This window comes from Ochotona princeps, chromosome 3 (genome assembly GCF_030435755.1).
Source record: "Ochotona princeps isolate mOchPri1 chromosome 3, mOchPri1.hap1, whole genome shotgun sequence".
In the NCBI taxonomy this organism is placed as follows: domain Eukaryota; kingdom Metazoa; phylum Chordata; class Mammalia; order Lagomorpha; family Ochotonidae; genus Ochotona; species Ochotona princeps.
Window position 1 is genome coordinate 60,536,623 of NC_080834.1, and position 27,487 is coordinate 60,564,109.

The window sequence follows — 27,487 nt, forward strand, 5'->3', positions numbered from 1 at the left end:
GCAGCGGCGCGGCCTCAGCGTCTCAGTGCGCAGGCGCCAGCCGCAGAGCGCGCAGGCGCCGCCTAGAAGTGACTTCTCCAAAAAGTGTCTTAGTTCCCGGTCACCTGAGCGCCGGGGACGCGGCTGCGGGAGCTCCGGACGTGCGGGAGCTCCGGACGTCCACGCCCTCCGCAGGTCCGGCCGGACAGTCCTACGCCGTTGCTGCCGTGTGTCCAGTCCGCCACTTCAAACCCTTCAAGGCTCTGTCTTTCCCCTCCTCTTCTTTGGCAGTCACAGGCCGAACCGGGCCGAGCCGGGCCGAGCCGGGGCGCGGTCCCTGACCATGGCGTCCCTCTTCAAGAAGAAGACGGTGGATGGTGAGTTCGCGGCCGGGCTCTGCATCTCCTCGGCTGCGGCCCGAGGGGCGGGGCTGGGCTGGCGGCCCCACAGGTGACCGGCCTCGCTGCGTCACGTCTCCCGTGACTGTCCTGTCCGTGACCGCCGTGGGCAGCCCGGCTTCCCCCCACACCCCACACTCGTGATGGCTGTAGTTAGTATCCTTAGTGCTTCGGGGAGGCTGTGCCGCCCGGCCCTGCGTGCATCGGGATGGGCGATTTAGCACATTTTCCCCGTTGCCATCCTCTGCACGATGTGTCTGACCTTCGGTTTGGAGATGAACTTGTTGAAGATTTCCAAACCGGAAGCCTACGTGTGGGGGTGGGAGGAGGGCCTCGAGTTGCCACCTGGACTTGGGGTTTGGACCCCTTTGCCCAGTTGGGAACACCTGCGTCAGCAGAGCTGTGAGTGCTGCTACTGATGGATTCCATTGGAAAAGCAGTAGGAACCCCTGGGGAGTGTCTGGGTTTAATATTCCTAATGGATTATCTCACTTCTGGTTCTCTTTGGCTAACTAAAAACAAACAAAAAAAGATATTATGGATATTATCCACAGCAGAAGCTTATATGTTACTGATACCTGCATTGTTTCGATCTATAACTCCATATCATATCCGGAGGGAAAAAAAAAGCAAATGCATTGGAATGCCCAAGTTTTGTTTATAGGCAATGCTTGTATGTTTACATAACTATGGCTGGTTTTGGTCTTTTCAATGCCTGGTACCAGCAAAATAAATCGATTCAAGTTATTTACAAATCGTGTTGAGTCTAGGTTCTAGGTTGTTGCTTGTTGAGGCAAAGAATCACTTCTTTGTAAGGGTCTCAGCCACAAAAGGAGAGACTGTGATTGGTACCGAGTGTCCAGGCCCAGGCTTAACTCCTGCATTCCTTTGTGTAGACTGGTCCAGTGCTAGCAAAATTATTTTGGGGAGGATAACAAAGACGTGCTGTTTGCCCAGCCACTTTACCTTTCACTAGAGCACATGCCATTTCACCCCTCATTTAGCCCAAGGCAGTTTTGCTTCCTCTGAATGGCTGCAATTTGGGGAGGGTGGGCTTGATTGGCTTTTTATTTATTGAGAGGTCCCATTCACAAAACCTGCTTGGCCACCAGCTTAGTGTGATCTCATGTGAGATGGGATTGCTTGTGTGTTTTTCCTATGAACGCTGTTTGATTATTGACACTTTTTCCTCAGTTTTTCAGTACTCGAATTGTGATCTGCAGTTATTTTGTAGTACTTCCTAGGTGCTGTAAAATACTTTTTGCTAGAGTTGATATGGTGAGAATTTTTCTTTGCATTTCACATGTGAAAATTTACTAAACAAGGGGAAGTTGATTTGAGCTCTCTTACTGTCTTGTTATAAATTGAGTATTTTTTTTTTTTAACATTGAACTTAACAGCCTGTTTTCTTTGCTTGGTGTCAAATATTTTTTTTTTGACTTTTTTTTTTAATTGTTTATTATTTAACTTCAGTAATTACATTGTATTATGTGACACAATTACATAGATACTTGGGTTCTCCTTGAAAGCATAAATTTCAGTGCTTCCTGGGGCTGTTGGGAATCTAGGGACTGTTGTACAAAATTGAATTGTGAAGAGCTGGAAGAATAGACAGGAGCACAGTGAGTTAATTCCTCCATGAAATTCTCTTCTTACTGAATATATGAATTTGTGAGAAAAAAAAAGAGTCTTAAGGATTTTTTCTAGGAACTCTACCACTGAATTGTAGATTTGTATGTGTCATTTTCTAGTATAAATTCGTTTATCATGTTCTTTACTACAGCTGGCCAACTTGCATGCTTGCTGTTTTCTTCATTTACCTTGTCAGTTTCAATCATAACCACATCTTCATTACGGATCTGTATTTTCATTGTTTTGATATAGAGCTCCACTGATGTTTTTACTCCTTGTTTTATTAAAAGGAAGGATTCCTGTTTGTTTAAAGGTGACAACATTGTTCTTAAAAGTAATGAGGCTATATATTATGAAATTTAATGTATTTTCATGCATTTCTGTCGGATCCTTGGATGTGTTGACTGTTGATCATAAGATCTTTTACTGTATGCTGATTTTTTTATCTGTTCCAGCCATAATGAAATTCTAATATATGAGAATAAGGAAAATATATAACTGCTTGTAGATCTGGGGAATAATTGAATCTTGCTGTCTCTTTGGATTGGCTGGAAGAGTTATACACTGTATCACTAAAGAATAGCATACTTGTAAAGTAAAAAGGGAGACAGCATTACAGCGCTTATTACTATTCCAGTTCTGTTTAATTCATTTTTGACACAAAGATGAACAAGTCTCTGTATACTTTGTTCCAGAAATTAATGAGAGGTATACGTCATACATTGAACAGATTCCTGGATTTGAGATTATAATTGAGTACTTGGTTTTCCTTTTACTGATGTGTAGGATACATAAGTTTATAAAGTGTAATGTGTTTATCTAGATTCTCCAACACCCCCCTGCCCAATCTCCCCTTCCCCAATGTGAAGTAATACTCCAAGCTAATTATGAAACTGTAAATCAGGATTCCATCCGGACTTGTCATCAATGCATAACTAAACCTGCCTCTTAAAAATGAAGTGCTTTGGGCCCAGCGGCGTGGCCTAGCGGCTAAAGTCCTCGCCTTGAAAGCCCCGGGATCCCATATGGGTGCCGGTTCTAATCCCGGCAGCTCCACTTCCCATCCAGCTCCCTGCTTGTGGCCTGGGAAAGCAGTTGAGGACGGCCCAGTGCATTGGGACCCTGCACCCACATAGGAGACCCGGAAGAGGTTCCAGGTTCCCGGCTTTGGATCAGCGCACATCGGCCCGTTGCGGCTCACTTGGGGAGTGAATCATCGGACGGAAGATCTTCCTCTCTGTCTCTCCTCCTCTGTGTATATCTGGCTGTAATAAAATGAATAAATCTTTAAAAAAAAAAATGAAGTGCTTTAAGCACTATCAGTGAAGACAAATTTGAGACCCAACTCTAACCTAGCACAGGGCTAAGCATTGTACATGTAGTGGTATTTAATTCCCACACATCCTATGAGGTACCTACTGTTATTATCCCCATTTTATAGATAAAGAACTTAAGAGACAAGACTAAGTAGCGTATCCAAGACTTCATAGCCCCTGAGCATCAGATGCAGAACTTGATGTGCTAGCATTGTTTTCTTGTTGGTGATCAGTTCTCGGGCACATTGGCTTTGCTGCTTCTGTGAAGTGGATCAGATTCTCAACTTTTGATTTGCACCTTGTGCTGTGTGCCTTTATGAAGATGTACTGATGTGTCCTATTCTACTTCTTTGATTCTCCAATACCCTCCACTCTGTTGTTACATACTTCATGATATCTTGTTTAGATCAAAAGTGAATTCTAGAGGCAGACATTTTAGCCTAGTATTTAAGACACTGATTAAGTCGCCATGTCTATACTGGAAGGCCTAGATTGGATTCCCAGCTCTGACTCTTGACTCGAGCTTTCTGTTAAACAACACCCTGGGAGGCAGCAGTATTGAAATTCTAGAACCAGCAGAGTCAAGTGGAAACTCTTTCATAATGTATGTGTGATTCTGACCTAGCCCTTACTAAATCTGTGGGCTTTTGACTGCCAGCTGCACTGTTCTTTTCATTAGTTTCGACTTTTTCTCTGGCATATCTTTTTGCTAATGATGCATTAATGCCTAGAATTCAATTTGTTGTTTCCTTTTCTCTGGGTAACCTGAATTATCTCAGATTATTTGCTTGCTGCAGGCAATTTTCTCTGATGACACCTCAAAATGTGTTGAGTATGTCAACACAAAATTGTGTTCCTGTGTTAGCATCTGTAATTTCTCAGTTGTCTTATGTGGACTCAAAGCTGAATCTTCCCACTTTCAAAGCTGTATTATATTATCTTAAGTCTTTTCTACATATTGTGTTTACAGAGTTTTGTAGTCATTAGTCATAATTTAAATCTTAACTCCCTGAGTAATTGTGTTTAATATCTAAAAGTTGTGTTTCTAGTATCCAGAGTATAAAAAAGATCTACATCCACGTTATTAGCACACACTATCAATTTAGAATACATTTAGTGATACATTGAGGGACTCTATTAATGGAAGGGGAAATGACATTTCTTACAGCTTGTCTTAGTTTATTGAGGTCTGTGTCAACTGAAATAAAAATGCTCTTTATAAACATTAGTGTAAGGTTTATTTAGGGTAGAATGTGAGTGACCTAGGTCCAGGAGACACAAGCCCAGTGACTCTCAAGTGAGTTTTTTTTTTTTTTAAGATTTATTTATTTTTATTGGAAAGGCAGATATACAGAGAGGAAGAAAGACAGAGGAAGATCTTCTGTTTGATAGTTCATTCTCCAAGGGTCCTCAACGGGTGGAGCTGAGCCAATCTGAAGCCAGAGCCAGGAGCTTCTTCCAGGTCTCCCACAAGGGTGCATGGGTCCTAAGGCTTTGGGCTGTCCTTGACTGCTTTCCCAGGCCACAGGCAGGGAGCTGGATGAGGAGCGGGCCTGCCGGGGTTAGAACCAGCACTCATATGGGACCCTGGTGCATTCAAGGCAAGGACTTTAGCTAGGCAACCGCACAGGGCCCTCAGTTGAGTTTTATGGAGTATACCAAAGTTGTAAGAATCTATGTATTCTATGACTGTAACCTTTCATTGATCATTGTACAATGAACATGCATTGGGTTGACCTGACAAGGTCAGCTCTAGTTAGCAAGGTCAAATTTCTCACAGGTAGAAGATTGCTTTCTTTGGAACTTGAATGATGTGTTTACAGAGACAGGGACGGTAAACCTCTAAGAAAAGGCTACTAAATAGAGGGCTACTAATTACGTTCAAGGAAATCTCTTGGAATAGATAGTGAATGAATAGATTTGAATATAGAAATAGAAAGAATTGTTCAAGGTTTATCCAATGGCTAAGAAACGATGCGCTGTATATCCACAGCAAATTGACCTGTGGGTTTGATTGATAGTTTTTTCCATCCACTCTTCAGATAGGTCTTGTAGGTGTTTCTTTTAAATGCTTTGCAGATTTATTAGGTTGAATTTCTTCTCATTCATATGTGCTAATTGTGCAGAGTTAAGAATCTGTGAAATTTTCACCAGTTGGGAATACATCTTTTCTCAAGAGATGAGTTGCCATTCCTCATTTCAAGATATGTTAAGAAATAAAATCTCATTATATGAACATGGAACTTTTTAGATCTTGTCCTACAGAGTAAAAGACAGCATTGTCATGGTGTTCTAGTATTATTCACATCTGTTTTTGCATGCTGTGTATCCATTTAGTGCACATTGTTTTCAGTGTTTTAAAACCCACATTTTGTGTTTCTTTTTGACACCAACATTCTTGGCACACCAAAGGAACGTAATGGAATGTGGGCCTCAGGACTGCAGTCCACCTGCTGAGCAGTATTCGTTTTACAAACAGGTGTTTCTGGAGGGATATCCCTTCTCTCTGGACTGCCGCATCCTCAGCATGACACCAAGTCGCTTTGTTCTACAGGGCCTTTTCCTCTTGTCACCACATTTCTCTAAAATCAGTAAAAATGCCCTTGGATAGTTTCCTGGATTATAGCTGTGATCATGTTGCCTTGGTCTTTGAGGATCAAATGACACGCCAAGGTCTGCTGACAGGTTTCCTTTCAGGACCTTCTTTCACCTCTTGTAACACTTACATTTTAATCATACACTTGAATAATTCCTTGTGGATTGAGTGGCTGTTAGGACTTACTAGTAGGAGAGAAAACATGGACGTCTATCTCATTGCTGTTTCTTCTGCTGCCGTGGAATTGCCCCTGGTTTCTGCTTAGTATTTTGCCTCTTCCTTTCAAAGAGGTCCTGCTGAGTTTTTCATGTTTAGCTTCAGTCTGAAATATATTGATGCCCTTGATTGTATGTAAAGTTGTTGGCATAATCTTGTCCGTTCTGCTTTCCATAGCTGTATGTATATATACACATATACACTCTTTAATTACTATTAAATTTGATTTGTTTAAGCTGATAATATTCTGTAGGTTGCTGATAAGCCATTTGCAAAGCCTGAGAAATGAAGTTTGGTTTTCATAATCAACTTTGCTCTTGTTACTACTCTCATTGTCATTTTCATCCCCCCTCCACTAGATCTGGTTCCCAGAACGGGTACAATCTGGAAATAGTATCTTTTGACACCTCAGCTTTGAGCTTGTAATATTCCAGAACAATTCGTCCCCATCAGTGTAAGAAGATGGCATGTCCCTTGAAGCCATGTTCACATTCTAGTTCCTTATTTGTTAATGAGCTCCATCAGGTCACTTTGACTCAAGTCACAACACTTTTCTTTTCCTCTTTCTTTTTTAAAATTTCTTAATTAAGTCTAAAGAGTTACAGAGAGGTGGGGAGAGACTCTCATCTTCCCTCTGGGATCACTCCCCAGATGGCTGTGATGGCCGGTAATGGGCCAGGCTGAAACCAGGAGCCAGGGCCTTCCTTGAGGGTTCCCACATAGGTGCAAGAGCCCGAACACTGAGGTTATCTTTTGTTGCTTTCCCAGGCCATTAGCAGGGAGCAGATTAGTAGAACAGACTGTGAATGAACCAGTGTCTATATGGAATGCTGCTGTTGCGGGTGGTGCCTCAACATGGTGTGCCCTGGCTCTAACTGGACAACTTTCCTTGAAGAAGATCCTTCTCTGGAAATTTCTGTCCCAGAGCCAGTTAATAGAGATGGAAAAGCAGGACCTAAGAACATTTTGATAGACTGTAGAATTACATTGACAAAATTTTTTTTTTCTGTTTTCCTTTTTCAAAGGTTTATTTATTTGTATTTGAAAGGCAGATTTACATAGAGAAGCAAAGAGAGAAAGATCTTCAATCTTCTAGTTCACTCCCCAAATGGTTGCAGTGGCTGGAGCTCAGGTGCTCAAGTATTCGGCCGTCCTCTGCTGCCTGCCCAGGCTGTAGCAGGGAACCGAATTGGAAGTCAAGCAGCTGAGACATGAACCAGCACCATATAGGATGCTGGCACTTACTGATGAAGGATCAGCCTATTGAGTCGTTGTGCCAGTCCCCCAAAATATTTTTTTGATCTTAAAAGAAACAGATTTTAAAGCAGAAAATATGATTTATTAGATTATAAAGTTTGATATGACCTCATAGTAGAACAGATAATACAGTATGGCTATGATATAGTGGATGCTGCCATTGGACCAGGTTGAAAATTTTCCTAGATGGTGTGATATATGCCAGAAGTCAGAAGTCACTGTGAACAGAGGTGCAAACTTGAGACAGGCTGTGTGCTTTGCTGCCGAAGTATGACACGTTAAACAGTGTTCCTCTGAAGTTAGTGAATGTCCATGTTAATAGTCAATAATTACTCTTTGTATTTTGTTCTGATATTTGTAAATTTATGTAAATGAGCTGGATGCAACAAGGACAGCCGTAATTCAAGTTGGAGATTGGTTTCAAACTGCTGTAGCTGCACTGGACTAAAAGGGAAACTGTATTTATCAGCTTTTCATTAGTACAACGAGAGAGCCATGATTAGCTGCAAGTCCAGGGGAGATGATTCAGGCTCTGATGAAGGCGCCATGGTAGGGTGGCACACATGCAGAGGAGGGGTCCCATGGTGTGCTCAGGTTCACAGAGCAGGTGGATCCACACCCAGGCTTAATGACGGCCTCTTGTGAAAGCTCAGGTAGTCATATACAGAACCTGCACCAGGACATCTGTGCAGGGGCCCACAGCCCCTTGAACCCCTGCTGCTGAAGCTTTCACTACCTCCCGATGCTACCACTGTGGGTACCAGATGTCTAACACACTGGCCTCTGAGGCACACTCAGCATGGGGACTACAACAGAGAATCTTTGTTTTGTTTTGGTTTTTGACATGTTTTTTTAAGTAGATAAGTCTTAATTCAGAACCAAAGAATGCGAAGCCTTTTAGTGTTTTTTATCTTCTTAAATTCGAAGCTTGAGCCTATGGTCTTACCACTTTAATGTAGACATGGGTGTTTCTGTCCGTACGAGGAGCCTGAAAGGTTTGAAGTAAGCTTTTCATGCTGGATGTTGAAATGGCCTATGTGGCATTCCCTTAAGTGTTGTACTGAAAACTGGTAAGGAGAGAGTGGTGGTTGTGGCATCCTTGTGGTCATTTTGAATGAATTGTAACAAAGGCCATGCCAAAATCATACCCATGCACCTCTGACATTTTCAGAATTTGGAGTATTCTTGTTACCACTTATTATGAAGCACTTCAAAGCAGAGCCACATGTTAAGGTGCTAGAGCATGGAAAATTCAATACATAGCACTTATGTCTAAAGAAAGAAGTAGAGAGGGGCCAGTCCAGTGGCTTAGCACACTAATCCTGTGCCTGTGGTGCCATTGTCCCATGTGGGCTCAGGTTCTGTTCCTGGCTGCTCCATTTCCAACACAGCTCCCTGCTGGTGGCATCCTGGCAAAGGACAGCACAAGTCATTGGACCCCTGCACCCATGTGGGAGACCCTGAAGAAGTGTCTGGCTCCTGGCTTCAGATCAGCTAAATTCTAGTTTTCGCCATTTGGGGAGTGAACCAGCAGATGGAAGATATCTTTGTCCCTGTCTCTATCTCTTCTCTCTGTAAATCTGCCGTTCAAATTATTAAAATATAAATAAATCTTAGAAGGAAGAGAAAGAAAGAAAGAAAGAAAGAAAGAAAGAAAGAAAGAAAGAAAGAGAAAAAGAAAGAAAGAAAGAAAGAGAGAAAGGGAGGGAAAAGAGGAAAGAATGGAGGAAGAGAGCAAAGGGAGGAAGCGAGGAAGGGAAGAAGTATGGGATTGAAGAGAAGCAGAGAATGGACAGGATCCAGAGACTCCTGTTCTGCAAGATGTTAACAGCGCCTTGAACATTTTTGTCATTGTTTTTATTCCAACTGGAAAGAGGGGAGAGCAAGTGATAAGGGAAGTAGTTAATTCAGTGTTCTGTGTTTCCACTGTAGAAAGATATCTATTGTATTGTTGCTCAGATTTTACACACATACACATATGTTTGTGATCCCTAACACTACTGCTCTTTGATAGTATTCAGCATGAAGTAAGGTAAATAGACAAATAACTATAGCTTCTATTCTTAAAGAACTTGCAGTCTTGGAACAAAAATCAGACTGACTAAAAATTAAGGCCAATGTAAAATAAACGTTATTGAAGAAACATTATAAGTGTTCAGAACCATGCATAGTATCCTTTCTGAATTATATGAAAGATCAAATAGTGAAATGTGATGTTAAAATAGGAATTGTTAAAAGATAATTAAAGGGTCATTTGTTTGTTTTATGGGATATTACCATTATATGAAAATATGTTTTACTATCTTTTGCTACTTACCATAATATGTTTTAAAGTGTTATGATTGTGTTTTAGTGCATAACATTAGCTGCTCTGAGTTTATAGCTTAGAACTGTTTAAATATTAATAGGTCTATTAACAACTAGGAGGCTGTGGAATATGCAGCAGTTAATTTTCTTTATTTTTCCTTTTATGATATACGGTGACAGGCTACACACAGTGACATAAAATTTTAAAAAGTGAAGCCAAGCTATTTTTATTAAGTCACATCTTTTTGTTAAAGTCATATGTCATAATTTTGTTTTGCAACCAAGCTGGATATATAGTTTGAAATCTGAATCTTGAACACTAGTTAGTTTTCTAAGAATTCAGTTTAACTCCAAAGGTAATAATCTGATGTTAGAGCAGATGCTGTAAGCTCACAGCTCAGTGCCATAGTTACTACCTCCGTTTCAGATGCCATGCCCAACAAGTGCCAGATCGCCGCTTGTACTTCTGACTCACTAGGTGTTCCTACAACTCCTTCTTCAAGGTTGATAATTATCTAGGGCAACTTTTAGAACTCAGAAACTACTTTGCTTTCCATAAAGGGTGTAGTTCAGGAATACCCAAATGGAAGATGTCTCAGTGTGTGGGGATAGAGTCGGATGGGCACAGTTTGTGCACTGGCATACTGGACTACCTTCTGAGCAAATCTCTGTGTTCAAGCACTAGGAAACTCTCAGGATCTCTGTTCAAAAAGTGTTTATAACCCATTGTCCAGCACTGCTCTTCCTTTGAGGCCTGGCCTTGAGGTGTGCTTTAGAGTCCTGTCTTGAGGTGACCAACTTCATCCTATAGGGGTGATCAACATCCCTGACCCACAAATCTCCTTGTTCATATATACTCAGGAGTGGTAGAAAAAGACTTGTTGAAGTAGCAATACACATTCCTGTCATTCAGGAAATGACAAACCTTTTAGTCCCTCTGTTCCAGGAAACTGCAACAAAAACCAAATTTAAATTTTTGATTATGCTACCCTAGACATGAGAAAATGTATGTGTTAATAAAATTCTGTATCTTAACAGTCATGCTTTTAGCATCTGCTGTGCACCTGTGTTAATTATCTGGTTAAAATTTAACTTACTGCTTTGGTTTGAATACGGGTTTTTTTTCTTCCAAAACTTATATTGAAATTTGATTGTATTGGGAAATGGGGACCTTTAAGATCAGATTAGATAAACACAAGGAAGCAATGCCCTTTGTGTATCTTCTCTAACACCATTTATTTATTTATTTGTTTTTACTAAAAAGGCAAATTTGAAGTGAGAGACACAACACACACACAAAGAGAAAGAGAGAGAAACAAAGAGAGGCATTCCATTTGCTGGTTCACTCCCCTGATGACAAGCTAAGCCAATCTGAAGTCGGCAGCATGGAGCTTCTTTCGGGTCTCTCACATGGATTCAGGGGCCCAAGGCCTTAAGCCATCCTCTGTTGCTTTCCCAGGTTATAAGCTGGGAGCTACATCAGAATTGGATGGGACATGAACCAGTATCTGTATGGGTTGCCAGTACTGCAGCAGGAGGATTAGCGTGTTACACCACTGTGCTGGGCTGGCAATTCATGTATCTTCATTGGCGATGTGTTTAATCGAGCCCTTTGACAATTTTAAAATGGGATTGTCTTTTGTTCTTGAATTGTAAGAATACCTTCTGTCTTCTGAGTACCAGAGTCATCACATATATAACTTGCAGTATTTTCTCCCTTTCTGTATGTTGTCTTTTCCCTTGATTATGTTCTTTTGTGTGGTAAAATTTGTAATTTTCATGCAGTTACTCCTATGTATTGTAATTTGAACATTTGTTGGGACCCCTCACTGTGGCATAGTCCATCAAGCTTCCACCTGTAATATTGACATCCCATATGGTACTGGTTCAAGTCCCAGCTGCTCCACTTCTGATCCAGCTTCCTGCTAATGGCGTAAGAAAAGAATAAAGCTCAAGTACTTCAGCCCCTGAATCCATGTGGGAGAACTTGCTGAAGCGCCTGCTCCTTACTTTAACCTGGCCCTGTGCTGGCACTGCAGACATTAGGGAAGTGAACCCACAGATGGAAACTCTCCTTGTCTCCCTCTCTCTGTACATTGATTTAGTGTTGTGGTGAAGATCACTGATTCAAGACCTGGAGTGTTTGAGTACAAATTTGGGTTTACTACTTGGCTGCCAGTGTGACCTAGGTCCGTCAGACCTGGGGTCATCCTTCAGCTCTTCAAAAGGGAACACTGAAGAATCCAAATGCATTAAGAGAAATTAGAAAGACATTATAATTGGTTGGGTACTAGTGGATGTTTTACATATTATTTTCTCATTTAAAATTCATTCTTTATGAATAGGAATACAATGAGTTAGACTTAGCATGTCAACTATTTTTTGCAAGATACAATATCTTAATATCTTGTGTAACTGTGTAATTATCAAATATCAGAGATGGGATTCCAACTTGGATCTGCCTCATTGGAATGTTTACTCTTTTACTATGTTATGACTTACTGTAGGAAAAAAGTAAATATATGACCTGTGTGTGAGAGATGTACTGCATAGAACATTATTAATTATTACTAATCAATCGATGATAGTAATCATTTCTTTAAGATATGTTGTATCATGATTTAACGTTTACTTTTGGCTAAACCTCCAACTACAGGGATATCTAACAAAATTCCATCTTCTGTCTGTTCTTCATATAGTTATACTGCAAGTTTTACTATTTAATAATTTAATATGTTAAACTGAAAGAAAATTTTAGCACCTATATAATTCTGTTTCTTTTTTTTTTATCTTGGGAGCTTCAAGCCTAATATTTTAAAGTATATTAAACAAAATTATACAACTCATTAATTTGGGTTCTTTTGTGATTTTCTCAGATGTAATAAAGGAACAGAATAGAGAATTACGAGGGACGCAGAGAGCTATAGTCAGAGACCGAGCAGCTTTAGAGAAACAAGAGAAACAGCTGGTAAGTAGAACATTACATTTCAGTGTAACTTTTCAAACAAATTTGGAAATTATTGCAGTAATTAGCTAACTAGCAAAAAGGCACATGACAGGTGGTAAGTAATTTGCTTGACTAAAGCATGGCATTTAATGCCTTCCTGTGTTTTCTGCTTACCTTTCTTTATTGTGTCAGCCTGCTGACTTTTATTGGGATTCTTTCAGTGTATTCTGCTGATTATGGGACCAAATTATTCTTCAGGCTGCATACCTCATAAATGCCTACAAGGAAATATTGCATAAAATAGAACCGACTTCTTACTTTGCAGCGTAGATAGAATAGTCATGGGAAATGAGAGAGTAGCAAAATATAATCACATGAATTCTTGGGTGTCTTGCTTCGCTTTAAAGCTAGTGTCTAAGTCAGCAGACACAGCAGATATGCTTTTGTTTTTTCTTGTTAGACTACCCTGACTTATCTTTAAACATTTATGCTAGTTTTTAAATGTATGGTGAGGCATATTGGCAAGCAGCATATTACATGTTTAAGTGTAATATGTTTAAGTGTGTGCACGTGTATTGACTCGTGGAATCATCCCTATAGTCAAATGGGCATTTCCACCACCCCCAGAGGCTTCCTTATCCTCTTGGGGTGCCTTCTACCAAACCCTCCTTGTCCCTCCTCTGCCCAGTGAGTCAGATATTGATGACACTGTAAATTAGTTTATCTTTCTCGAATTTTGTATGAGATTGTGAAATATGAACTTTTAAAAGTGTAGCATCTTTTGCCTGGTATACTTGTTTTTAAGTTACCCTGAATTATATGTACCAATATTAATTTTTATTAGTGGTTATCATTCAGTGTATGGATGTTTCATGGTTTGTTTCTCCATTTACCAACAAGTGAATTTTTATGTTGCTTCAGCTTTTGTTTATTTGAACATAAGTAATGTCAACATTCAAGGAGTCTTTCTGTGAATGTGTCTATTGGGTCTATTTTTTATTGTTGTTATTAGTGTGCATGATCCCTCTCCACTTCTCCCTTCTTCCCTCCCCTCTCTCTCCCAGCACTGTTTTTCCCCATATTATTTCTTCTTTTTTTTTTTTTTTTTTTTTGGAGGAAATAGAAAGCAGTTGTTTAATGGTCAGTGTTTCTTTTTGTAGTGATTAGAATATTATGGAATTAGATAATGGTGACATTTCACAACTCTACTGATATGCTTTTAAAACTATTAATCTCTATATCTTAGAGAATAAACTTTATTTTTTTATTAATTATATTGCATTATATGACACAGTTTCATAGGCTCTGGGATTCCCCCAACCCTTCCCCAGGCCTTCCCCCATGGTGGATTCCTCCTCCTTGTTGCAGTAGTACAGTTCAAATTCAGTCAAGATTCTTTCCTTGAAAGCATATAACAAGCACAGAGTCGAGCATCTTATTGTCCAGATAAATTCAACAGTTTCTTGGGGAGACCATCTGTGGTCTGAAGGTAGAGCTGGCAGAATATCATCCTGATCCATTAAAAGCCCCAACATAACATCAACAGCAATTTACAACATTATGGAATTAATTGACATGGTATTGAGTAACCAATATGCTAAAAAAAGCAGATTCTTGACCACATCCTGTGACTACTTCATTGACATTTCAATTTTAGTTTATATACAACCAGCTTCTATACACCTTAAAATGGCCATAGGGTACTATTCAGCTGTCTCGTGTCTATTTTCATTTTAATATTTAGCAGTTTATTGTGTTGAAGCATAATTTTGCTGAACCTGGCAGAATTTAGGATAGTCTAGACTGGCTTATAACTCTGACAAGGCATATGTCAACAGTTGAGGTGCAGAACAGAGTTAGGAGGGGTGTGCAGAGAATTCCTCAACACCCTAGTGAGGAGTAACTAATCTTTGTGTTGTACCTAGTAAGGTATATGTGAATCCACGCTGACTGTTTCCTGTCTGGTTCTAAGCTTTGCTTGTTATTCTCTATCTATTCTAATTTTTTTTTGTTTGCTTTTTTTTTGGTGGGAGGTCCACTGGAGCGACCCTGATGGTCTTTGCAAAAGAGGGTGGGAATCCAAAGTTAGAACTAAGTGAAGATCAGAAAAAGCTCCTCTCCCTAGTCCCGAAGGAATTTTACTGTTCTGTTTCTGCGAACCGCTCAGGGCTCCTGGCTGTTGTTCTGATGGCCTTGGACCCTGCGAGGAAGGATTTGGGCTTCCATCCCATGTGGTAGATCCCAAGCAGGGGTTCCCCATATTATTTCAATAGCATAGTCCTTCCACAACAGTTATAATCCAACATTCTGCTGTTTATGTGTATTATGGCATTGTATATATAGGCAGTGGTAGAAAAGTTAGTATATTGTCAAGGTATATTTAACAGTTTCATTGGGAGTCCTCATTTTATTCAGGAGTAAAGATGCATGCTGCAACATATCTTCCTTCCTCATGTGCTACTCTCCGTTGTACAGTTCATCCTTGAGAATATATGTGTATCCATGTTTACATATATATCTGTTTGTTTTGTCTTACCCTAAGAATGAGATTGTTGATTTGTAGGGTAACCATGTGTTAAACTGTTTGAGGAAGTGCTAAGCAGATTCAAACGTAGATGTAAGATTTCCTCTACTGGCGACAGTTGTTCTACATTATTGAATTGATGGGCTTTAATTTTAGCCATTCTAGTAGGCTTTTGATCATTTTAAACCATATTTCCCACATCACTATCGATACTGAGAATCATTAAACAGCTGTTTGAAATATGCATATCTTATCTGCTAAAGTGTCTATTCGAATATTTCAGCCATTTTTTACACCAACATATTCAGTTTTAAAGTTTCTTATGAAGTATGAATAGAAATGCTCTCTCCAATTCCCTGGTCTTCTCTTTCATTTTCTCAAGTGTCTTCTGAGGAACAAAAGGTTTTTCTTTCTTATGTGATCAGATACAATATATTACTATTTTCTCCTGTTTCTTTAACTTTTACTGTCCTCAGAAACCTGTATAACCTAAAAAGGTAGAAGTGTTTTCTCTCATGTTGTTTTTTCTTTCTTTTTCAAGAAGCAATAGTATATTTGTCTTTCTCTTTCAAGAAGCAATAGTATATTGGTCTTGCACAAATTTTATTAGATTTAGTCTGACACGTTTTATAATTTTTATGTCAAATTCAGGGCCCACTGCAGCCTCGTGGCTAAAGTCTTTACCTTGAATACTCTGGGATCACATATGGGTGCCAGTTCTAATCGCAGTCGCCCTGCTTCCCATCCAGCTCCCTGCTTGTGGCCTGGGAAAGCAGTTGAGGATGGCCCAACGCTATGGGACCCTGTCCCCACATGGGAGATCTGGAGGAGGCTCCTGGCTCCTGGCTTTGGATTGGCCCAGCTCTGGCCGTTGCAGTCACTTAGGGAGTGAACCATCGTATGGAATTCCTCTCTGACTCTCCTCCTCTCTGTATATCTGCCTTTCCAATAAAAATAAATAAATCTTAAAAAAAGAATAAATTTAATTTCTAATTTGTATTGCTAGTATATGTCACATGTTTGTATTTTCATCTTAAACCGTATAAGCTGTAAACTTTCTAAACTCATTTATTACTATAATCTGTTCTGCAGACTCCAGGAGATTTTTTTAAATGATCATGTCATCATGAATAAATGAAACTTAGTGTCTGTCTTTTTAATCCTCAAAATTTTCTTGGGGTATGCGTTTTGGCTATGCAGGTTAGACTCATACTTGGTGCACCTAAAGCCCCTGTAAATGCTCGGTGCTCATCAAATGAATGTCTTCTTGCAACACCTACTTTGTGTCTCATCGATGAGTTGTTCTATGATACATACACACGTATTTAGGATTGTTCTGATTTAATTAGGTTGAGATTCCTTAGTTCTTTTTCATTTGTGATAATATTTCTTATTTTCTTAGTCTAAAATTTATTTGACTTGAATTTCGTACAGCCACTCCAGATTCTCAGATTTTGATAAACATTTATATAAAATAATTTAACAATGTTTGCCATTCTTTTACCTATCTTTGTTTTCATGCTGAATGTTGATTTGTACAGGTAGTACATTATTGGGTTTGATTTATTACATAATCTGACAATTTGCTATCAATGGAGATAGCATATGGAGCATTTCACCTAAATAATTATTTTAGCTTTAATTCTACCACCTTTTTCATTTTTTGTCCTCTACTACCAACTCTTTGTTTCTGTTTATCAATACTGACTTTTAGATGGATTTTTTTTTAATTTACTTACTTTTATTGAAAAAGCAGATTTACAGAGAGAGAGAATGATCTTCAATCTGCTGCTTCATTCCCTAAATGGCCGCAATGGCAGCAGCTGAGTTGATGTGAAGCTGAGAGCCAGGAGCCTCTGCTAGGTCTCCCACGCAGGTGCAGGATCGCAAGGCTTTGAGCCATCTTCTGCTACTTTCTCAGGATACAGGCAAGGAACTTGAGTAGCTAGGACATAAACTTGTGGCTATATGGGATCACGGTGCTTGCAAGGTGAGGATTTAACCAACTGAGCCATGTCACCTGGCTCTGAATGGATTTTTTTCCCTTCTGGGAGCTAACACATTTGCATGGCGGGTAAAGCAACTGCCTGCAGCGCCAGCATCCCACAGAGGTTCAAGTTTGATTCCTAGGTGTTCACCTGTGATCCTGCTCCCTGCTGATGCACCCAGGAAAGCAGTGAAAGACGGCCACAATACTGGTCCTCTGAGCCAGAGAGGGAGTGGAAAGAAGCTCCTTTCTCCCGGCTGGTGCCAGTATTTGCAAGCACTAGCAGATGGAAGCCCCACTCTCTCCCTCTCTGTATAACTCTGCCTTTCAAGTAAATAAGTTAATCTTTAGTAGACTTTTTTTCTGGATTTTTTTTCCTTCTGAGTTCTGTCTTAGAGACATGCTTTATTTATGCAGATCAAGGTAATTATTTATTCTTTTCTGTGTAAATATGTGGAAAACATTGTCTCAGGTTAGTGTTATGATCATGGATACAGGATATATCATTGATGTAACATCTATTCATCTGTAATAAACTCTTGAGAAATAGTCATAGGTAACTCTCTCCTTGTGATTTTCCATTTTAGGAATTAGAAATTAAGAAAATGGCCAAGATTGGTAATAAAGATGCTTGTAGGGTTTTAGCCAAGCAACTTGTGCATCTAAGGAAACAGAAAACAAGAACTTTTGCTGTAAGTTCAAAAGTCACTTCTATGTCCACACAAACGAAAGTGATGAATTCTCAGATGAAGATGGCCGGAGCGATGTCTACTACAGCGAAAGTAAGTTGGGCCTTTGGATTCACCAGTTTACAGTTTTATTAAAGATTTTATATATATAAAATATATATAACATATAACATTACATATTATATATAAATATATATTTGAATCAAATGTAAAAGTACCTCCTGGTTATGTAAGTGTGGTATAGAATCTGTCTTATTTTTATTGTGATAGTTGTAGTACTCGATAAATCAAATAATTCTAGATTCTTTTGATGTTGCAATAGAAAATTTCTTGTTTTTGGAATTTCCATTTCCCAAACTAAGCTTACAAGTTTATTAATTTGAAATAAGCAGTATTTGTTTTTTCCCTTAAATTTTCAAAAAGTTGTTGAGCTGCTGCTTTTATTAACATGTGAATTCCAATTTTTGATAGAGTAGTCATTTCCTCTTGATTCATTTTTTCTGAACGTGTCAGAACACAAACTTAAGTTAAAGGATTTATCAGTTAATGTTTTCTTAGGAATTATGCTTTACTTTTCTACATATATAATCACTTAATTATGATTATAGACTCTGCATCTTTTGAACATTTAATAAATAATGAGTGTTTTGTCGTATGTGAAAAACTATGAATAATCTATAGAGATTTAAGGCAGAGATCCTGTTTTTACAGATGCTGCAGTTCAGTTGGGTAGAGTTTAAGGTCTACTAGAGTAGGAAGCTACCCCACTGTGCAAACTATACCGCTCCACTGCCACCCTTGAGCTCACCACTCTTTGGAAAAGAAATCCAAAAGACATTACAGAAGATCAAAGTCTGAAAAAACCTTATGAGGTGTTAGCTGTGGGGAAATTATGAAAAACTAAGTACAAAAAAGAAAACCAGTTTTTGTCAGGAGAATTGTATGTGTATGTAAGCCTTTTTTTTCATGGTTGTTACGTTCTTTGAGGTCGAAATACTGGAAATCGGATGACTTAACCATTGCTTCTAGGGGTGATACAGTTTTGTTTCTTTTGAGGATTGATTACAACATTTTATCAACCAGTCTCTACAAAACCTTTTTTTCTGTTTGAAAACACTGGATTTGATATATATTGGTGATTCATTAACATCTAGCTCACAACCAATAGCATGGTATGTCAACCTCAACGAAATATATCTTACATTATGTCTTTTCTGCATAAGGCATTTCATGCCTTCTTTCATTTAGGAATACTTGGTGACACACTGATAGGGCACTTGAGACCCATTTAAAGCGGTAAATAAAAAGCACAACAGTGACAAAAAAAGGACAATGAGTAGGTTGTGAAGAGGAAAATTGGCTATAGTATCAAGGTTAAGAAGGTAGAGCATAACCTGTTTGATTTCAGCTGGGAAAAATCATGTTGAGTTTCTCAGATTTTTTTTTCTGCTCTTTGCCCATTCAATAATGAGCTTTGAAGCACTGCAGATACTGATTTGAGAGTGTAGTATTTAGCAGGTGGGAAAATTCACAAAGAATTAGAATCAACTCTCATTGATTTTTGTACTATAGTCATGTGGAAATGGAAAGCATCCATTTTACAAGTTAAGGAAGGATGTTTGGCCTCACAGCTAAGATGCTGAAAAAGACATACATATATAGAATTAACATACATGCCTGGGTTGGATATTCAGCCCCAGCTCCTGGCTACAGCTTCCTGCTGGTGGTAATGCTGACAGACAGTGGCAGTGGGCCATAATAATTGCTTCTCGCCACCCAGGAAGCAGATCTGGAAGGAGTTCCTAGCTGCCAGCATTGGAGTGGTCCAGTACCCGGTGTTTTGGATATTCAGAGAGTGAACCAGTGAATGAGAGCACTGTGTGTACGTGTGCACGTGCCTCAATTAAAACAATAAGTATATGCCTGTTTATATATGAGTATGCATATATGGATGAGCATATATATATGGCCTAGCAGTTAAGAACATTTCTAAGGTACTGTTGCATATCAGTGTGTCTGAGTTTGATTCCCAGCCCCACCTCCCAAGTCCATCTTCCAGAATGCACCCTGGGAGATGGCAAATGTGTTGCTGTGTGATCATTGTAAACAGGGATTGAGTTAAGTTTGGGGAGGAACCAATTGGATGGAAATTCTGTCAGCTTATCTTTGTGTCTAATTACCTTTCTGTCTTTTTGTACCTTAAAATTTAAAAAAAAAATAGAGAAATACATTCAGTGTAAGTTTTCTACACTAATTCATTCTTGATGGATCTTAATGATTTTAAAGTGAAAAATACATAAAGCAAGAAACTTTTGTTTTCCTTTTTTGATTTTATAAATAGAAGTAAATATTTGTTTGACTTGAAGAAAAGAGTGTATATGAAAATCACATACCCAGACTGACTAACTTAGAAAAGTAACAGAGGAAGGTTGCTTATTTACAGTTTACTTCAAGGGGTAGGCTAAGGAAAGATGCCACCTGTGGCCCTGCTGTGTACAGATGTTCTCACTCAGATTCTCTCTTGGATTGTGTAGAAACTTGCTACCCCAGAAAATATTTGTTTATATGCTTAGTAAGAACCATAAAAAATTATGAGGATGATGGGCCCAGCATGGTAGCCTAGTGCAACTGCCGCATCCCATATAAGTGCCAGTTTGTGTCCTGGATGCTCCACTTCCCATTCAGCTCCCTGCTTGTGGCCTGGACAAGCAGTCGAGAATGGCCCAAAGCCTTGGGACTCTGCACCCATGAGGGAGAACTGGAAGAGGCTCTTGATTCCTGGCATTAGATCAGCTCAGCTCTGGCCATTGCGGCCACTTGGGAAGTGAACCAGCAAATAGAAGATCTTTCTAGGTCTCCCTTTCCTTGTACATCTGCCTTCTCAATAAAAATAAATAAATCTTTAAAAAATATATATGAAATGGAAAATAGCAGGAAAGAGCTTAAGCTTCATGGACTTTAGTTCACTTATAGAACACTTAACAGGTTTTGCAGTTTACTGATAGAACAACACTTTTACCAGGTTTTTGCATTGTTTTGAATTTAAGCTCTGGGTAAGACTGCTTGGGTTCAGATCTCACTTCATTCCATAGCAGTGTGACATTGTATAAATTATTCAGCCTTTGCATTCTTATGTTTTCCATTTGAATACCATAGAGAAAACGATAGTCTTTTGTTCCTAAAACTTGTCCAGTTTCAATATCACTTAGTGTGACTTTAAGTGCTTGGACAGTGTGTGGCACACAGAGGTTTTTATACATTAGCTTCTCTTTTATCATCATCATCGTGAGTATCAGACTATAGTACAATAAGGGAAATAAAGGATTAGCTTACCTAGAGGGCAGTGATGCAAATCGAGACTGCCCAGTTAAGGGAGTTCATGTGATGACGTTAGGGCTCCTAGGCCAAGCATGGTGTGGGGGAGTGGAGTATCACTTGAAAATTGACTTGGCTGCAGAGAAGCAATGCATGGAGATTGAGAAAGGCTACATTGGCTTCATACCCCTGGAACCAACATGTCTTCTTTTCTGCAGTGTATTTTAGTTTACTGAGTTAACTATATAATAAATGCAAATATACACACAAGACAATATATAGGTAAAATGTGTCATATAGAAAATAAATTATGTTCATAGTGAATAGAATTAATCTTTAAAAATGAAATAATTTTCAATCCTAAACCATATGAGAATTTTCACATTTTCAGAAAAATTTAGGGCCTGGTACAGTACCCTAGTGGCTAAAGTCCTCTCCTGCCTGTGCCAGGATCCTATGTGGGTGCTGGGTTCATGTGCCGGCAGCGGCTACACTTCCCTTCCAGCTCCCTATTGTGGCCTGGGAAACAGTTGAGAATGGCCCAAAGCCTTAAGACCCTGGATCCAGGTGAGAGACCCAGCAGAAACTCCTGGCTCCTGGCTTTGGATCAGCTCTGCTCCAGCCATTGTGGCCACTTGGGGAGTGAATCGTGAATCGAGGGATGGAAGATCTTTCTGTGTCTCGCCTTCTCTCTATGAATCTGACTTTCCAATAAAAATAAATACATTGTTAAAAATTTTGTTTATCGTTTGAAACCATGGTTAAATGCGTTTTTAGATCAAATCCGTTTATTATATATTCTCTAATCCCTTTGTTTAAAATGTTAATGAACGTTTAAAAATTATTTTAAATGTAGATATTGCACACCATATAACAGGTGAATTAAATTTTCTCATTTGAATAGGAATAAATTTTGTGTTGCTAATGGTTCTTTCTGTACTGTTTGTTCAGAAGAGGCTTTTCATGTTGGTTTTTGTTATGTAATGTTAAACAATGGCTTCCAAACAGGAGCTGATTTTTTTTTTTTTCGAGAACACTTGGCAGTTTTTATTTGATTGTGACAGGATGTGTAGCTTTTAAGTCTGTGCGTGTTTGATGTGCTTACTTTGACTTTGTTCCATAGTAAAGCTTCCATGATTATGTAGCTCATGTCCATCTTTTCATATGTTAAGACAATGCAAGCAGTTAACAAGAAGATGGATCCACAGAAGACATTACAAACAATGCAGAATTTCCAGAAGGAAAACATGAAAATGGAAATGACTGAAGAAATGAGTAAGTTTAATATGCTGTAATGAAATTTACAGCTTTCTCATTTTTTGAGTTAACCAAGGTGACTTGCTAGCAAGCTCGTATTCTTATTCATGAAGACAGAAATGGTTAAATAGGAAATGATAAGGACAAGCTTGTAGGTAGACACTTACGCCAAAGCCTCAGTACATTTTCAAGTTGGTAATATATAAGGTGCAGAATTCTATTAATGTTTAACTGAGGGAAAATGTATGTGTCATGCTTTGTTTCTCTTCCACGTTAGTCTCAGCAGTTTTGTGTTATTCCTGCGCCCAAAGCCGGCGTGAGTAAAGGACTGAAGATGGACGTACTGAAATTCCTTTCCCACCACCTACACTAAAAACATTTAGTATTATTTTTCTTTTTTGAATATAAAGTAATTGCAAGTTGGGTGGAAATATGGAAAATACGAAGAACATAACATGTGAAATGATTATCCTGCCACAGTGTCCGGTGATGATGTGGTACATTTATGTCCTTTGTTTGCCCATTGTTTAAAAAAAGTGCTTTTAAAGTGTCACCTGTACAGTGGTGAATCTTAACTTGTGTTTTAAGAATATGAGTGTGACAAGCATCTTTTTGGAAGTCTTTTTAAACATAGCTTTACTATATAACATTTGTATACCCAGATTTATCACACTGTTCATGTTGTTCAACAAGATTGTTTCAAAAATTTTCATTGTATTTGATATTAGTTGGGATAATATGCTTATGTATTTGTTTGCTCAAATGTTTTAAAAATACCATTAGACTATTAACGAAGTTTGATAAGGTTTTTGGTTTTCTTCCCAAAAAGACTACACAAATTTTCATTTCACTAAGAACAGAACTCCAACTCTGGTCAACATTGAATTGTTGCTTACTTGTTAAAAGTTCCCATTATGGTTTTAAAAATAAATTTTCTAGTGTTTTTTCAATCATGGAGGGACATGCCAGTTTACATAAACATATATATTGGTGTTTTACTTTTGCAGCATTCAGTGTAAAAATAATATAAATTAGATTATCAGGATTATCAAACTCATTATTCTAGTATGCCATCTCAATAGGTCTTTTTCCCAAGGTATAGTACTGCTTATATTTATCTTTGAAAGTTCCAAAAGTTCTTTAGATTTTACTATAAGCCTCTATACTAAAAGATATGATTTTGTTCCAGTTCGTCAAAACATTCTCAGTAGATTTTTAATGACTGGGAAAATTGCTATTTATATAATAACCATAGTATCAAGCAGAGATATTACAGATGTGAGTGGATCTTATAACAGAAATTAGTTTTTCATCATGCTGTAATTCAAAGTCAGTAGGCCCTCCTAAATCTATATTTCAGTACTCTACAAAAGAGCATGTTTTAATTGAAAACCAGATTCAGAATGTAAAGTGACATACCTTTTTTCAAATTAGAATTTGTTGAATACAGTATTTACTTATTGGCTGGATTTAAGAAGCAGAGAGACAAGGAGACAGTTATAGAGGTCCATTCCTCTCGCCTCTTCTGTAAATGCTCACGAGGCCAGGCTGAAGTGAAGCTGAACTCAGGAGCCGGGTACTCAATATCCCACATGTGTAGAAAGAATTCAGTTACAGGAACTGCCACCACTGCCTCCGGTGGCCTGCCCTGGCGGGAAGATGAAGTCCAATTCTGCTACTGGTACCGAACACAGTACACTCCCATGTGTGATGTTACTATCTTAACTCCTAGGCCAAACGCTTGGACCTGCTTAGAATTTTTTATTTTGTCATATATCTCCTTATTTTTTTGTTAATTCAAGTTTTGGAAGCAAGAATCTTGGGACCTAATTATATCTGATTATTTTGTTACATATTTGTCCAAAATAATCTGTGTGAATCTGTGATTATACCTTCAGCTCTCTCTCTATTTGATTATTTTCTGCAACACTTCTTCATTCAGATCTTTGTGAACTCTGACCTGCATTGTCCAGCTCCCTTGTTCCCTCACCCTACGATCCAGATGACACACTGATGTTATTTTTTCAGAAGGTTACCTTTGAACATGTTGATAGGTTATTTCTGTGACTTCCTACTCACCAAAAGTAAATTGACAAATCGTAATTTTTTTAAAAAATTGGTTAATTATTGGTTAATTCCCTTTGACTCTGCTTCAAAGTTGAATGGGCACTTTGATACTGACTGGAATTCACATATTTATTTTCATTATATTTCATCAAAAGTGAAGTTCCTTTTTTTTTTCTCCATAAGCCTTTTTCAAAATCACTTTACATAGTTTGACTAAATGTCAAATCATGTGTATTCAAATCAGACATCTTAAAAATTGAGCCTTATGATTAATGTGAAGAATATAGAAATTAAGGAGTACAGACAAAGCAGGCAGTGTGCTGGAATATCCCAAATTTTCTCCGACATGTTTTATCCGCCTGTCCGCTACAAGGTCCCGACTTTGAAAAATAATGGGTATAATGAGGTTTGCCTGTCATTTTATGTTGAAGGATACATTTGGTTATAAACATCAGCAGTGTGTACCCTAGCCAGCCCCACACTTTGCGAGACATTTTCCAAGGAGTCATGCCCCATTAGCGTGTAGATCGTGGCTTGGTTACTAAAGTGACTGAAGTCAGCATCCTACATGTCCTGCTGACTGGTTGCATAGACAAGGACTGTTTCCTTAGGAAGTCATTGTTTGTTAGGAAGCCCATTTTCAACTTGGTTACAAGGATATCACACTATTCCTGTCTGTCTTCCTCCAGTCATTTGGAGGAAATAGAATTATGGGGCCAGTTGCATGAATTTTCCCTCTTAGCCATTCATTCATTTTCAGTAAGCCAATAGAAGTGTTGACCCGTACAGTGAATGTAAATTTAAAAGCTTGAAAATGTGACGATGGGTATACAAAGTAAATTGTCACCCAGTTATTAATAGCGTATTTGATTTTTGCATATTTCTTCTTGGTTAGGTTTAACAGTTCAGTGGGTACAGTTGCTAGAATCATATTTAAAAACCTTAAGCTTGTAGCTATAGATTTCACCTAGTTTTTATTGACTAAAGATTGAATTGTAGATCTTTTATTATGACATAATTCATGTTGAAATGCATATTCTTTCAGAATTGGGGGTTCAAAGATGTGCTTATTAATGAACTTTGCTAACATTTAAAAATGGCTTTTGCTGTTTGTTGATGTACCTACAGTTCCCCTCAGTAATATGCAAAATATATAGTGAAAGAAGGACTACCTTCTAAAATGCAAAACCTAGCCTGAAATCTATTTGAAAGTAACTGCTTTTGTTCTTCTCCCCCTCCCCACCCAAGTCAATGACACACTCGATGACATCTTTGATGGCTCTGATGATGAGGAAGAAAGTCAAGATATTGTGAACCAAGTTCTTGATGAAATTGGGATTGAAATCTCTGGAAAGGTAAGAATGTCTGCCTCACTAGAGATGGCTCCTAGCACTTTCGTCACCTGACTATGCAACTTGGGCTTGCAGTTACCTGCATGTTTTTATCCTTGGTTTGGAAGTAAGCTAAAGCTCTTTGTAGAGATTTAATTCTAGCTTGTATGTTGAATAAAGCCATTTTCTTCTCCTTTTCTTTCTTTAATGTAGATGGCCAAAGCTCCATCAGCTGCCCGAAGCTTACCATCCGCCTCTACTTCAAAGGCTACAATCTCCGATGAAGAGATTGAACGACAACTGAAAGCATTAGGAGTTGATTAGTTAAAAACACTCAATTTTTTTTTGCTTACTGAAAATCATTAAGTATAAACCAGGCACACACACAAACACACACCACCATGAGTAAACAGTTATTTGCAACATGGCTATAATGAAATTTTTGCCAAAGAATGACAATGATGCAAAAATTGGAACAGTTTGAATTATAACTAGAACTACTTAGAAGTGATGATATATAAAATGTTGACTTCATTGCTGCATGGTGTAGAGAAAGTATCTTCATTACTTAAGTGTCAGTTTCTAGGTTCTATATCTTTTTACACTGAATAAGACAACAACAACAACAAAAAAACCTCATTAAATGCCAGTAACACTAACTTAAAAACATGTAAAATATTAAAATTGATCGTCAATTCCATATATGTTGCTTGTCTTTTGTAAACAGTTACATGTTTTGACCATGGATGGTCCAGTTGCCAAATTCTTTCTAAGGGATCTAAAAGAAGAATGCTATTTAAACATTTGTGTTAAACAAAATCTGTCATGAGCTTTCTTTTTCCTTTGGGAGTACATTGTGATTGGTAAGTGTATTACATTCCAGGATGCGCTCTGCACCTGCCTTAAACTGCACAAGCATTTTGTGCACATCTTTAGATTATTTTAATGGGCAAAAAAGAATACATTTTACAATTGAGGCCTCATACACAAAAAAATCCAGGTTTTCTTTTGTAAAGCTTATAAAAGTGATTGAGTTGAATATAATTAGCCAAAAAGGACTCCTGTATTAATGACATTTGGTAGTAATAAAACATTAAATTTATTCTGTTTGCCATGTGAGGACATGTGATTTGCATGTGAATTTCGCCATGTGAATTACAATTTAATGTCCATGTAATTTTGAAGCATACTGTTGTATATATTGATCCCTCTAAATTGAAGCCATTATTCTCTTTTAAGTACTTGCTACTATGATAACTTGGTTTAAATTTTTAAAATAAAAAGTACCTTTTTTGTAAATAAACAACTTTGCCAGAAGTTATTGTATAGATGTGTGTTATTATGTTATAGGTATTTTTAAGGTAAGGTGGTTATGTAATTTAGTGTATGTATGAGAGAAAATGGAGAACCAGGTTAGAAATGAAGCTTAGAATGAGGTCAGTTTTTAAAATGATGCTACAGTATGTGAATTCTGAAACACTGTGAAAACTCTAAATGAGATCAGGTTTGTGTAATCTTTGTTAATTTGGGATAACGTATTTTTTGGGCTTATTTGTGACATAAGAAAAATACATTTTAGTGCTAGGATCCATGTGTCACATAGATTACTGTAGGAACACACGCTAATCTGTAGCATTTCCCATCTATGTCCATTTTATCATGTCCACAG

The 27,487-nt window shown here is 38.3% G+C and overlaps 1 protein-coding gene across 1 annotated transcript; it reads left to right on the forward strand.

The window, feature by feature from the left end:
* Window positions 1–27,116, forward strand: CHMP2B (charged multivesicular body protein 2B). The gene is made up of 6 exons (XM_058661770.1): window positions 1–356; window positions 12,578–12,669; window positions 17,747–17,941; window positions 22,336–22,438; window positions 25,736–25,842; window positions 26,032–27,116. The coding sequence occupies exons 1-6, from the start codon at window positions 323–325 to the stop codon at window positions 26,140–26,142; spliced, it is 642 nt and encodes a 213-aa protein (XP_058517753.1). The 5' UTR covers window positions 1–322; the 3' UTR covers window positions 26,143–27,116.
* The last annotated feature ends 371 nt before the right edge of the window (window positions 27,117–27,487 follow it).

Excerpts from the sequence above, each read along its gene's own strand:
- CHMP2B (XM_058661770.1), top strand. The coding sequence starts at position 323 with ATGGCGTCCCTCTTCAAGAAGAAGACGGTGGATG. Across the intron at positions 17,942-22,335 it reads CGATGTCTACTACAGCGAAA|ACAATGCAAGCAGTTAACAA; the intron begins GTAAGTTGGGCC and ends TCATATGTTAAG. Across the intron at positions 22,439-25,735 it reads GGAAATGACTGAAGAAATGA|TCAATGACACACTCGATGAC; the intron begins GTAAGTTTAATA and ends TCCCCACCCAAG.